At 44.0% G+C, this 15,210-nt stretch overlaps 1 protein-coding gene across 1 annotated transcript in view; it reads right to left on the bottom strand.

Moving 5' to 3' along the window:
- ubald1a (UBA-like domain containing 1a) overlaps nucleotides 1–9,552 on the bottom strand; it is a 29,928-nt gene extending 20,376 nt beyond the window's left edge. The window contains exons 1-2 of the mRNA XM_080048795.1: nucleotides 9,310–9,552; nucleotides 8,575–8,634 (exon numbers count right to left, since the gene is read on the bottom strand). Coding sequence (XP_079904921.1) covers nucleotides 8,575–8,634; nucleotides 9,310–9,417 — 168 coding nt within the window. The 5' untranslated portion in view covers nucleotides 9,418–9,552. The remainder of the gene's footprint in view (nucleotides 1–8,574; nucleotides 8,635–9,309) is intronic.
- Nucleotides 9,553–15,210: the final 5,658 nt, after the last annotated feature.

Below are 15,210 nucleotides of genomic sequence, written 5' to 3' on the forward strand. Positions count from 1 at the left end.
AACTCAAAGGGATGAGGTTTAGACAGTTCACTACACAGTGTCCAATGAGCAAAACAAGCTGAGACAAACTGTGGGAAGAAAGAGAGGGCGCATGGCCAAAATATGGGACAAAAGGAAAGAATGCAGGCTGAATAAAACATTGCTGCAAAGTGTGCGTGATTCAGCCTGCCTGTTAAATGTTTAAATATAGAGTGTTCTTATGGTGTGTGTGTGTGTGTGTGTGTGTGTGTGTGTATGTGCACTGCCTTTTTTTTCTCTTTTATAGAGCTGGGAAGCTGCAGTGGGATCCAATGCAAACCTGGCCTACTAATGTGAGAGTAGCATGAGAACTATACACCAACCTTAACAAGGGAAATCGGTAACAATTAATAATAACTCAAGATATAAATAATAGCAGATTAACTGCAAAATCAAGTTTGGAAGCTTTCAAAATGAATAAAAGGGACATTAAGTCTTTTGCATGAATAAAAAATGCCCGTTAAAGCCATTTGGTGTGAGCGGTGAAATAAAGGCTGTAATAATTAAGGTTTTGTTGACTTGACCACATTTCTGGTCTTTTTTTTTTGTTCTCTACCAAACACTTGAGGGAAATAATCTGCTCTTTGAACTGCTAAATGCTTCCTCACTTTAAAACGGTTCTCTGCTGCGGGCTAAACACACACTAGAAGTGTTATGAGAGCTGGGAGAATGAACCAAAACAGTAAAGCTGCAGATAAAACATTGAGCTGAAGGCGACTGATAAAAACACAGAGCTCAAACAAACAAGGCAGTTTGCTAGTTCAACATGTTGACATACTGATAATACTCAGATATGGCCTGTGCTGAACCTCAGGTATGGTTTATATGTGTGTGTGTGTGTGTGTGTGTGTGTGTGTGTGTGTGTGTGTGTGTGTGTGTGTGTGTGTGTGTGTGTGTGTGTGTGTGCGCGTCGGGGCGGGACCTAAACAACGGGACCTTGATCCATCTGTATGCAAACATCCTTGCCTTTAAACGTGTATCAGTAGCTAGACAGTTGAGACTTGGCTGGCTCCACTAGGCATTATGTGTAAACTGGGATTTATTATGGGCATCACATAGCACACCAACTGGAGGTTGTGGTTGGATGTTAGCTGAATGAATGCTTCCTCTCCATGAAGTGGACAGGTGCTAGCCGACTTTTCAAGTGACTGTTCTCCCCTGACCTCACCGGTGACCCCTCACTCCTTCAACCTAACCCAGCTTTCAACAGCTGTGCCCCCACAATTACCCTGCATGTCTATATATGTGTGAGTTAATATTATATAGGGACAAGACAAACACAGTTGGATTTGTGCTCACGAGGGACTGGGTTGATCATTAGCCAGCCTGTTTGCATGCGTGTTAGGACACAGGAGAATGAGAAAGAAAAACAACAACAAAAAAAAAAAGATGGTAGCAATGACAGAGACAGAAGATAGTAGAAGAGGGACAGTGTGTGTGTGTGTGTGTGTGTGTGTGTGTGTGTGTGTGTGTGTGTGTGTGTGTGTGGCATGTGTTCTGAATGACCAACTGCTCACTCACACAACCATGGCTAACAATAGGTGTTGTTGGGTGGCTCTAGAAAAAAAAAGGAGTTTGGCCTGGTCGGCTTGTAATAGTCTGGCAACAGAAGCCACTGGGACAAAGGTCAATGTGAAAGAAAAACAAACCACGATAAGCATACAAATACAGCGGAGCAGCGTGCCAACATTTCTTTCTTTAAAAAGGCAACACTGTTTGTACTTGGTTTTTCTGAGCGAGTATTCGAATACTCCTTCCAGAAAAACACACCATCAAAAAAACAACATGAAAAATCCCAATATACTCCCTGGAACCAATTTTTGAAAGTATCTGCATATTTTGTTGAAGATTTAATAGCTTTTCAACGTTAATTAGTAGGCCTAAGTAAGTTGGAGTTCCTTACTTTTTCCCCCGTGGAAGTGAACAGCTGTTGTTCCGTTCCAAATCTTCCAAAGCGGTCCTCTCTGCCATCTCAGCCCTTACCGGAGCTTTTCAATTCATCCTGGAACGTGCATCTTTTCAGTGAATTTGTACAATGATGCAACCCACCGTATTGGCTTTTCAAATGAGTGTCAGCCTCCGGTTTCACTTTAAAATCACTTGGCGGCACTATAAAACACACAGGTATTTGATTTGAAAAGTCAAATAGAAAATGTCTTTGCAGTATAGTCAGAATGGATTGTGTTTTTTAGCAATTGCGGAGCCAAAAAATAAATAGAGAGGAGGTTCAAACAAGGACTGAAAAAGGAGTCGGTATCAGCGCCAGAATCATATGCAACCATGATGGGCTTAGTGGTGGTCTTGTAAGATATCCCCTGTCTATTGCGGTTCCCTGGGCTCAGAAGTTCATCCGGGCCATTCACTCCAATGCAAACGGGATAGAGGATCCTCTCAGAATGTATTTTTTGGGGGATATCAATTTAAAAAGGCTGATAGTGATCTTAAATCATATACTAAAAAGTGTTTAAATACCCTGTGCACGGCTCCGTCAACCAAACACTAACAGGTCTTCATTTAAAAGATGTTCTCACTTTTCGTTACGTCTCCGAGTTGTTTCAATTACATTTTCAGTCTTTTACAAGCATGAAACAGGCACATATTGGCTGCCATTTTTCAATTTGTGTCCTGCTTATAATACGTCCATGAGAAGTGACTTGACCTGAGCCTGACTGCGGTGCTACAGCTAACCTGAGAATAAACAGGTCAGGGAGACAGTGTGACAACACTCCTTGCAACACACAAGCGCTCTCCCATGTACTCCTTGTGTTTCTTCAGCCAAAGGCCTGACCCCTGTGCTCTAGTGTGTGTGTGTGCACTCAGTGACTCCAACAATCAGTGTGAAACTTAATCTAGCTCTTAACTATAACTCATAAACACATCTGGTCCACGCAGACATCCCACATGGATTCCCATTCCCTGAGTCCCTTGAGCCAAAGTTCCGGTGTGTGTGTGTGTGTGTGTGTGTGTGTGTGTGTGTGTGTGTGTGTGTGTGTGTGTGTGTGTGTGTGTGTGTGTGTGTGTGTGTGTGTGTGTGTGTGTGTGTGTGTGTGTGTGTGTGTGTGTGTGTGTGGTGAAGGTTCTGGGAAGCCATGCTCCTGGAAACATGCAGGGCAACACGCTGGAACATGCAGAGCGCAGGCCAAGCCTTTTCAGATGTGGCTAAACTGCTTGGCAATGGCTGCACGACACACAACCACACACCAACACACACCCAGACACACACACACACACTCACTATCGTGCTTGCCCCTTTAAAAACATTAACAGATCTAGACATGATTTAAATGACTGCATCGGGGCCTGGAGATTCCAGTGCACACACACTTAAATACACAAATCGATGGGAAAATGAAATGGATTTCAGTTTAATAAACTTCTGGAAGTAATATGTGCAGCTGCTGGACAGAGAAGGCCTTGTTTCTAATGAAGCAGAGACACAAAGCAGCACTGTGTCATTGTATCTTCAACTCAAATACCTGCCATTGACTTATTATAATTAGCCTATTAGACTATAGCGTGAGCAAGACTCCCCCTACTTGCCATTTAAAAAACAAAACAAGTCTCCTTTATTGACTCCAGTCAGCCTCCTTCCATCTCTTTCAGTGTGCTGATGAAGGGCTAGAGTTGGAGAGACAGTAGCAGACAGTTGCGATGATGTCACATAGTGATTTATGAAGGTAATTATACCTCAAATCTTAAGCCAGAGGAGACTTCTACACGGATGAGAAAAGTTAAGATTTCTAAAAAAATCATTTTTTTTAAGCCACAGCCAAATGTTTGTAGTTACCAGAAACACCCCCTCAAAGACACACCCCCTCAAAGACACACACACACACACACACACACACACACACACACACACACACACACACACACACACACACACACACACACACACACACACACACACACACACACACACACACACACACACACACACACACACACACACACACACACACACACACACACACACACACACACACACACACACACACACACACACACACACACACACACACACTCACTCACTCACTCACTCACTCCTCCTTTCTCCTACTGTGTGTTTATATTGCCAGGAAACAGCCTTTACCAACCTCACACAGCCACTTTTATCACTGCCCTGCAGCATTCAGTACTATTCTACTACGTCACTGCGCTGCCCTACATACATTCATAGTTTCATTCGCGTTGTGTGTGAGCTCTGTGATGATGATCAACAATTACAGCAAAATAACAACAGTAAAAAGAAAAAAGTCATCATTCATACTGTGGACTTGTTTGTTCTTGACTGTGTGGGCCGCTGCATACAGTAAACAGGCCGGGCTGGGTTAAAACAGTAACCGTTCTTTTAAATGGGATACACAGCTAACAATTTTGTGCTGCTTGGAAAGGTTGATCTAATTTAGCAAGACAATGCTAAGATAGATAAAAAAGAAACAAGAGCTAAAAGAAGAACTAAGTGTTTTTACACCAATATGAAAGCCTATTAGGTGGGAACAGGAACTCTTTATAGAGTTAAAGTAAAGCAAATAGCATTCAAGCTCTTTTACATACAGTCTAGAATCGGAAAAAGGAGAATGTGATATATTTCTTGAGATTGTTTTGAATACACTAGCCTCCTTAAGCCAACAGACCTTTTCAACTCTAAAATCCTGCACCTTACTGCAGGGCTGATACACCATGCCAATCCTATCCTATATTATTCATAATAGCCATGACTCTGGGGCACAAATCACACACATGTGAAGCTTGTATTTTGTGGCTTAGTTGGTCCCGTCTCCTCGGCTTAGTCACATGATGGGGGGGGGGGGGGGGGTCACATGCAAGCCAGGCTACTTCCTCCTCTGTGATCACATGAGCATTCATTCACTGCATTGTGGCTGTGTGTGCCCCACGTGGAAATAATATAGAATGTCTTAATCGTGGAAAACACTGATTGTGGGGTGAAGATATTGTTCAGGGGGTTAGTATATTTCCCTTTGTCTGATTCTTAGAGACACACAGTGAGCAACTCTTTGTGTGTGTGTGTGTGTGGGGGGGGGGGGGGGGGTTACACTGTCCAGACAAGAATGTTCAAAAAACCAGGACCTCCCAAAGTAGCTCATGATGTGCACACAAGATATGACCTAGTTCCACAGAAATCTGCCTCCGAAAACAGAAATGAACCATATTAGGTCGTTTTGCTCACAAATGACACGTAACAATTGCTGTCTATTATTATTCAGCATCGAGGTGACAATATTATGGAAGTCAGGGCATTTTTAACAGCTTGTGTTCAGAAATAGCTCAGCCTGTACATGGGGAATTCATTTTAAAGATGCCTTGAAATGAGCTAGTCCACATACCAGGAATATATGCATTAAAACAAAACGGCAGGGGTAAAGATATGCGCAAAATACCCCACCGGCATCATGCATTCCAACGTGCCAATATGTTGTTGGATAGTGGGGGAGGTGGGGGGGGGGTGTAACCATATGTCTATGGGTGTAACTGCTTTGGGAATGATGCTAGAAGATGATGAAGTGGACAGGGCATGATGAGAAAGCTTAGAAAAAAAATGATCCATAAATAAATAGCTTATTGAATTCTAGAGTCTCATGTGTCTGTAAAGAGAAAGAGACAGAGCTTGTGAGGGATGGAGGGAGGCGAGAGGAGAGGAGAGGAGGAGTGAGAGCGTATTAACTAAAAGAAAGAGTCTGCTGTGGTTTGAGTTATACCGGCAACCTCTGCCGTGAAAGGGTCCATTTTGGGTGGGTGTGAGAGTCGCATCCTGTAGGAATGTGTTGCGGCTGCAGTGTTTGTGAAGGCTGTGTAGCTGTGTGTGTGTGTGTGTGTGTGTGTGTGTGTGTGTGTGTGTGTGTGTGTGTGTGTGTGTGTGTGTGTGTGTGTGGACACAGTGGGAGGGGGGGGTTGGATTGATCTTAGGGCCTGGGTGTCCCTCGGGGAACATTGATGTTTTAGCTTCATTCAAAAAGCACAGGAGATAAATGGACAATCTGTTTGGCTGTACGGCTCATACTGAAGCAGATGACAACAAACAGTCTGAAATGGGGGGGCTGTGGCCTGTGCAGAGATTCTCATGTCGTGTGCCACAGCAGACACTCCCTTGGGTCGGGGAACTGTTCTTAAAAAGGAAATAATAATGAAAAGGCGTTATACAAGACTGTACTGATGATGAGTAATAGCCTAACACGCCTGACTATTTCATACATGATACAGGGGTATACACCTCCAACATACAAGGCTCAAATGATGCATTAGCAACAGCACAGGTAAACAATATCAGTTGTGACATGGCTGACGACTTGAATGCAATCCAACTGGCCGCTACTAGAAATAACGGCTAGACAAGCTTTGTTTAAGGATGGAATGGGTTGCTCCAACAACAATGCTTTGCTATCCAAAATGGTTTCTCTCAAATTTAGACTGGAAAGTGATAATGCCCATACGTCACATACATACATTGTTACGGGGCCTAAGAAACAATGGCGTAAAGTAGCTCATTGAGCGGTATTCATACATTACGACCTAACCCGCCTTGCTGCCAACTAGAGCTGCCTGTCTACAAGCTATCTGTCAGGGGTCACTGTGCCTGAGTTGAGGGCTGCTAGCCAAAACAGCCATCTCAAGGATGACTTCTGTTGTGTGTGTTGAAACACAAAACACTGACGCCACCGCCACATGTGCCACGCAAATGTAACTTAACGCCGTTCACGTTTACTCCACACTGAGGACAGAGAGAGAGAGAGAGAGAGAGAGAGAGAGAGAGCGAGAGCGAGAGCGAGAGCGAGAGCGAGAGCGAGAGAGAGAGAGAGAGAGAGAGAGAAGAGAGAAGAGAGAGAGAGAGCAAAGTGGATTAGGTTTGTATACGTCTGTGACCTGATAAGCTGCAGGAAGGTTGGACACGCTGCCCGACTTATAGTACTGCTTTGACTCACACACACACTCACACACACACACACGAATACGCCCACGTAAAGTACAAACGGAAGTACATACACATGCTGACATATGCAAAAAAAAAAAAAAAAAGGAAATAGCGTGAATGTAAACGTGACATTATGCGAGACCATGCCTGTAACAATAACACCACATACACACGCGTAGGTGCTGCTGACCACTTCAGACTTTCATTATCTAGTGTCTGCGGCAATCAGGCTCAGCCCTATTTGTCACACGCAGCGAAAACAGAGCCGCTCTAGTCTTTGGCAGATTGTTTACGCTCTAAATTAAAAGAGACATTGCATGAGCTAAATAGAGGAGTGAGTGAGATGCGCTTATTGACTGATCACTGATCAGATTGGTAAAGCGATAGTATAGGAGGCCTGGTTTGTTCTTTCTTACCATTTGCACTATGTTCTGCTGGTGAGACATGTGAAGTGGTGGATGCACTGTGATCATATGCATGGTGTGACCAGACGAATCCTAGCACCATGTACCCAAAAATCAAATACCAAACACCAACCAATATACTTCTAATCTATTATATTCTTTTCTATATTCCTCTCATAGTGACCCTTTCCTTTCTACAGGCTGGCATCGTTTGACCCTCGCAAAAACAATGCAATAAAAACACAAATCCTCTTTTTTATTATCCCAATCTCTCTCCTTCTCTCTCTGTGTCTCTCTCTCCTCTGGCAATGCAACGCTAAAACGTCCAGTGGTAGTTCTTACCACTTTATCGCACTAACAGCGAGAGCCAAACCTGCTGCACGCACAACAGACTGTGAGCTTTAAAAAAAAAAAAATCTCATCGACCTCGTCCAAAATCCACCCCCCCCCCCCCCCCCCCCACCCCCAACATCCATGTCCTGTGCTCTTCCAGATGGGGCAGCTGTTGCTGGATGCTGCCATGCATGCAGCTGCAAACAAAGGTCTGTGTGCTGCTAAAAGCCCCAAATACTGCCTGGGTTTCATAACGTTCAATCCCAGTGTGTCTGTGTGTGTGTGCGTGTGTGCAGTCTTCCCCCCACAGCCTCACAGTTTACTCTACTCTAGATGTGCCTGTACCTCAACATCCCCCAATGTGTCCTATAGGGAAAAACACAGCAGAATCACCCCATGCAAATTCAACTGCTCAATTGTATTATTAGTGAGATTCCACTGTCTTACCCAGAAAATGTGGGGGCCCCCTTCTTTCCGTTATGCACGGTGATAACGATGAACAATGAGGAATTTCATAGTTCAACGTGTATCTTGCTGCTCCCTCTTTTCTCCTATACAAAACACACATACAGTACTCACTCCCTCCCTTTCCTCTCTGTCTCTCTCTCTCTCTGTGTCTGTGTCTGTGTGTGTGTGTGGCTGCTGCAGCTGCATGCCTGCCTGTGTGTTTATTTCTGGAAGCTCACAACATGGCCGACATGTGCTTTGTTATTGTTAGTGCAACATCGTCCCTCTCGCCCCCCCCCCCCATCCCACCTAAAGCAACACAGCACCCTTAAAGACATTAGCATGACATTACGGTTGTTGCAATGACATTACAGAACAATAAATAGTATATGAAGGCATATTATCATAGCCCCTGCCTTCTTCCTCCTCCCTCGCACTCACCATTTGATGATGATGGCCGTATGGAATATTTGTTTCTTGAAAAAAGGCACTGAGGGCAGTCTACAAGAAACACATAAGAACACATTGTGAGTGACATTTTGTGACAACGTCTTGCGTTTTTAGATATTGACATTACAAATAGCTAGGGGCGAAGAATTCGACCAAACGTCTCTTATTTCCGTGTTGATATAAAGGAAACATTACGCAAGAGCTTGGGGCGACGGAAAATAATATACTTAGGCTACTCGATAAATGATACTATGGTTGACCGCAGACTGTAACCATTTAGTAAGCCCGTCGATACAACACGCATATTGCGTAATAGCACTGGCTGGCCTCGTCTGTACGTCTGCTGTCATGTGTTGTAAGGATTATAGTATTTAATCTAGAGTAAAGTCTAATTGGATATGCCGGGCTGTAGGCTTTGCCCTACTATGTGATTGTCCCTTCTTCCCCACGGCTTTAGCCTGGCTAAAGCGCAGATATGTCTACTTTAATTACAGGAAAAGTTCTGGGTTGAAAGTGGTTCAGTTGGCCACCTAAAATGTACAGATAATAGCTTTGTTTAGTGTTAAATTACAGGAGGGTAAAAAGTGTCGACAGGCAGACAGCCGAAACTAACGGTGGGTCAGACATAAACATTAGCCGTAGGGCTAACGTCAAGCATGCAGACTCTAAATGCCAAAGCCCTTTTTTCATTTTCTCTCTCTCTCTCTCTCTCTCTCGTTCCATTACCTCAAACTGCCAATGTGCCGCCTGCAAAAGCTGCTTCGCCTGGTCTGCCGCACAACCCGCCGTCAGGACGAACTGGTTAATCATGACTTGATGTTTGAGTTCATCCATTTTCGACGAAGCCCGGCGTGTCCTATTCTGCAGCGACGACTGGCTCTGAAACAGACTTTTCGACCGGTTTCTTCCTCTCTCTTTTCTTCACTCTAGTTGTATTCCCTTCGTCTGCCTCAGTCTTCCACCATTACAGCCGGTTGAGCAAACACAAATATTTACTGTAGGAGCGGTAGTGGAAGGGAGGGCTACGTGATTGACAGGAGGACGCGGCCAATCACACGAGAGCGCCGCCGGTGGGATTTGTAGGCTGCGAGCGGAGGGTCTGGTTTTGGCGTGTGTATAGTCGTCTCTCGCGGGTTTATTTTGATACATGAAGCATCATTAAACGGCAAATAGTCCCCCACAGTTACTACACTTTGAATTGTGATACGCATGTGGCGTCGAAGTCGCCGCCGAGGGGGTAAATCCCCGCTCGAGGAATCTCTGAAAGGCTTTGTTTTGGACTACAACTCCCGTGAGCACGCGCTTTGTTTGTAAAGCTCCGGAAGGCAGACTTTTTTTGTGAATGACGGCCGCTCTCGTCCAATTCCCAGGCGCGCTGTGTCACTCTCTTGCCAAATATGGTAAACAAATCCAGCATCGCCAATTACATCGCGCGGAGTTAAATTAGGTACAGCCGACAGTCGGGGGGTGGGGGGCACTTTTTCAGAAGCGTCGGGGGTCTGCGCAGCGCACTTCTTATAAAACCACATCTCACCTCTGTGTGTTGGCCATAAGTGCCGCAGCTTATCTGCACACATCAGCCAACTGCGGAACCACTGCATCCCTTTTGTTATAACAACAGTGAGCGTGGCGTTTCCGTGTATGGGTTGTAAGGCAGACTTCACGCTTGCTTGCTTGCTCAAGGACACTACAGCAGGTTATAGGCTGCATGTTTCAAACAGGCGAGGAACGACACCTTTGCTTCTTCCAAATGGCCACAACACAAGGACGCATATTAACAATTTAATTAGGCTACCCTGTTAACAAGGCCTATTGGCTACATAACTGAAAACCAAATGAACATTTAATAATGGATCATAAAACAAAATAGAGCCATTCAATATTATTTTAATGGCAGCCATGTGGCCTATTTAATAAACAATGCGGGCATATGTGGTCAAATTAAGTGAATTAACATAGGCTAAATGAACAATAAACTAGCCTACAATAGAGTTGCATTCAAATGATGTAATCCTTGAAATATTCACCCGTTGGTTTATTTATATTTGAGAATAATCTGACCACTGAGCCAAAACAATAAATCCTCTGCCTTTCCGTTTCTTTTTATAAGTAGGCCTAGTGTACGGATGTGGATGGATTAGGGTCAGGGACGGGAATATGTATAGGCTTCAGAAGCAGCCCTTTAAGTGCAGGCTGCGTGTGACAGGATGGGCCCCTTGTGATATCAACACACACCGCTCAGAATTGTGGGTAACTGTAAACTGTAAACACTCCTTTATCAATGGCATGTTTGTAGCAGACACACAGCTGTGCGGGAGAGGATGGGGGAAGGCGGGGAAACGGCGACACCTGGTGGCCAGTGGAAGCACTACTGAACAGAAAACAGCATTTACTATTGACCTCCATCGTAAAAAAAAATCATGCGTTTTTTTTTCATTGGACAAAAACTTGGAGGTCTCCCAAGAACATATAGCCTATATCTTCTCTCCAATGAGACCTTCGATGTGCCAACTCTGGTTAACCATCTACAGTCCCGTGTCACAGTTCCATTCGGTGTCATTTACAGGCACTTGCTGTTACTTAACGTCAACCAGGAATGTATTGGAAGACTGATTGAAACCAGATAAAACCTGAAAAGACACTTGACAGCATCACAAATGAATATTTTGAACATTATAACTCCTTGCAAGCATCAAATTTCTACAATTTCTGACCTGCCATATTGAGCAGTGAGCAATGCAGTGCAGTCCCTCCACGTTCCCAAAAGGAAAATGGTTAAATGATTCAAATCTCTTGAAAAAAATGTAAACGTTGCCGTTAACCAGAACACACACACACAGCGGTCAGAGTCCTCCTTAGCACCCTCTTTCCCCATTAGATCTACTCTAACCATATTGGATGTGTGCTTAGTTCCTGCTGAAGGACTATCCTGGCAACAATGAGAACAGCTGTCCAAACATTTGCCTATCTCACCAGCAAGAACCTAAAACCAACCTGGAGAGGTTTAAAAAAGGAAAATCAAGCCTCCCTGGCAGCATTCAACAGCTGGCGTAGTGTATCCAGCAGGCATAGTTTTGGCCCCGTATCTATCCTCAGTGGCCCTCGTCGGCCTCCGCGCTCCACATCTTTAACCACGGCAGATGTGTTTTCAAAATCTATGCATACTGTAGAATGTATTACTAGATGGTACATCTTTAAGATTGAAGGGAAGGACAATGATGCTTCCGTTTAAGCCCCTTATTGCCACAATACATAGTTGGAAAGATGAGGCTTCATGGTGGTCATGGCTTTTTTTTCTATAAATGATAAACAAAGACAAATTATACACAGTATAATACATTTAAAAAACAAAAATCACAATCAGGTATTTAACAAACACATACTGTATTACACCAAAGGAAAAGGGGTAGGCAACCTAAATCAATTATTTCAAATAAATGTGATATATCTAACATTTACCAACGTAATACTGGTCAAGCATTTATCACATCCAGCTTACAATAACCAGTTACATTTACAACAACATTATGGAAAGGCAATAAAATCACTTTATCAAGCACAGCCGTATAGGTTTAATCTGAATCACAGAAACAGAGGGCCCTCACATGTGGTTTGGTGCTGCTAGCAGCCAGAACAAAGGATATGGGTGAGATATATAGATACAGTAGGTCACTGATTAGGACTGATTGAGATCAGGTGGGACTGGGTGGATCTACTCCACAGGTGTTGATGGTAATGGCTGTGTGGGTTGAATCTTTCCTACTTCTATTACGATATTATTCCTAGGTTGCATACTTTCTACTATATAGTATGTAGAAAAAAGATTTAGGATGTCCCGATTCTTGTGGCCAGATTTAGGATGGTTAGAAGTACCCGGATGTCCTACTTCATGCGGCCAAGATTGTTAGTGTTGAAAACTGCATCCTATTTGGGCGATTCTGACCCACAATCCATTGCGCACGTGAAGTGACGTCACATCCACGAAGCCTCCATGTGAAAACAAACGGGGATGCGACGGATATAAAAGCAAGAGGCAAGATCAAGGTGCAATGTTATGATGAAATAAGAGAGAAAACTATGTCACAATAGTATGCCTACTACATCCTAACTAGATTCTTTTTATCGTCGGATGTAGTATGTAGAATAGAAAAAAGAAAGAGTATGCGATTCGGAACGCAACCCTAGAGTATACTGGTTTGCATACTTCAAATTGCAATAGGATGTCTTAGTGCATCCGCCGTATTTTTTGCACACTGCATTTTACATGCATGTATTTGGGACAACTTAAATCTTTTTCTGGCATACTAAATAGTATGCAAGAATCTCCACTTTTCTATCAAATATAGAACAATATGCTAATTATGGATAGCTATAGGGGCCATTGAAGAACATACATTGTCCCCATGGTAACTGCCATTGAAGATCATAAATGCTCATATTTCCAATCAGATGCCTATGGTGCAGTGGTGAAATCATCTCAGGTGTTCATCAGGTTACTGGAGCCATTGCAATGTAAAAACATCAAGAAGCTGTTTAAAATATGCCTTCTTTTCATCTGAAACAGGTGGGTGCTTCCCTCCGTCAGCCAAAAAACCCAGATCAAACAAACAAGGAATATGGTGTCAAGGGCTGATTTGACATTATAAAAGGAATGAGTCAATCAGTTTATGGCACTTGCAGAGAAAAACAGACATGACCCCACGGCTCTGTGAGGGCAAAACCCCGCTCCCATTTCACATGCAGAGTGATTTGCCGGTGTGATTTGGGTGCAGCCTGACATAAAAACAATCAAGTGTGCCATGCATGTTGTTGGACAACTTTCTCCACCCTGGGGGGGCCTCCGTGCTGCCTGTCAGTGCCAGTAGATGCCAGTAAATCAGCATCATCATTCGTGATTAAGCGCTCTAGTGTAGCTGCAAGTGCGGCATTAATCCACTGGGTGGCGGTGTTTCCTTTGAAATTCACATTGGCCCTCGCATGGCATTCACTTGCATTGAATCAATGTTGGCCTGCAATCAGTTTTAGGGGAACCTGTGAAGAAGAGTATGATACAAATATTAACTGATTGGATATTGATGTGTACCAGACATGGATTGTTTTCACTCTTGTTTCTATGTTGAAAAATAAAATCCATTTTGACACGTTGCTTTTGCTGCATGACGAGGCCCAGTGCTGATAGGGCCCCTGTGAATATTTGACAGGCTTGATGTAATAGTTTCAGAGCATCATATGATCAGTGGGACATTTAGAATATACCAGGGAAGGCTGCTGGGCCTCCTTTGTCTAATCCTCGGTGTATTACATTCATATGTATTTACTTAGAACAGGGATATAGTTCATATTGATGAATATTTACATGTAGGCCTAAATAGGATTAAAAAAAGTGGCTTATTTTCATCTTCAGTTCCTTTGGCAGGTTGATATTAGATCAAAACAAGATCACAACACATATCTGCTAGCTTTGTTTAACATCTTTGCAATATCACCGATCTGATTGGCTCATTTTTCTATACATTTCAATTGGATTATGAATGTCCTGTTTCCTTTCTGGACGCTCTACTTTACTAAAGGTATTTGGTCTCTGTGCTCATACGTTTGTCCTCAACTATTGCAGGTATTTTTTCCCCTTGTTTTTCAGTGCGACTTTTGATACAGGATTGTAGTCCACAGAGGGGCAAATTAAAAACGAGATTGACTTGTAAATGAACACTAACCCCTGAGTGAAAAGGCATGCATGGTAAATAAAAGGCTAATCAGTTCGAGACTGCTGCTTTCTAAACAGGTGGAAAAGTACGCGGCTGCAAGCGGGACCTGTGGCGCGTCTTTTCGCCGCCAGCGCGCAAGGGGGTGGGAGAGCTTGTGACGCGCGTCACACACAGGTCACATTTCAAGGTAAAAAAAAAAAAAGGCAGAGAAACGAGCAAACTGACTTGAATGTTCTTTACTGCAGTGAGCCTGTGGTGCACTCACTCGACATTTAAGTGCCCCCCCCCCCCTCCATGTGTGTGTGTGTGTGTGTGAGTGAGTTAGATGGAGGGAGAGAGAGAGAGCAACCGAGAGAGAGAGAGAGAGAGAGAGAGAGAGAGAGAGAGAGAGAGAGAGAGAGAGAGAGAGAGAGAGAGAGAGAGAGCAAGGTTAGCCAGCCAATCAGGAACCCCCTCAGGCGTTTAAAGGGATGGTGGTGGTGGGCAGTCTCTCGAGCTTTATGAGCGACTTATTTTGCATCATCCACACACTCTGACGTCTTGACCTCCCACAGACTACAGCCTACACTCAAACACTATAGCCGAGCGTTTGGATGAGTAACAGCCCGGTACACGGCATGGATCTGTCCTGACTATACCGTTTATTATTTGCCCCCTTCTTTTGAGCTGCTGCTGCTGCTGGCTGCTGTTCTGGATGCCACTCGCCCTCCCCCCGCCGCACTTGTTGCGCAGAGCGTGGATGCGCCGCTGAGACCTTGGAGAGGAGAGGAGAGGAAGGGACGGACTGCAACAGGTGCACACAGAGAATCTCCTCCGAAGAAAAGGGCTGCAAACCACCGTAGGTAGGGGAAATACGCATCATTTGGCAGCATTTGCGGGATTTATATGATAATTATTTCAATCAAAGCATAGGTCACTGTGG

The sequence above is a fragment of the Ammodytes marinus genome (assembly GCF_949987685.1).
Source record: "Ammodytes marinus genome assembly, chromosome: 20".
Taxonomy (NCBI): Eukaryota; Metazoa; Chordata; class Actinopteri; order Uranoscopiformes; family Ammodytidae; genus Ammodytes; species Ammodytes marinus.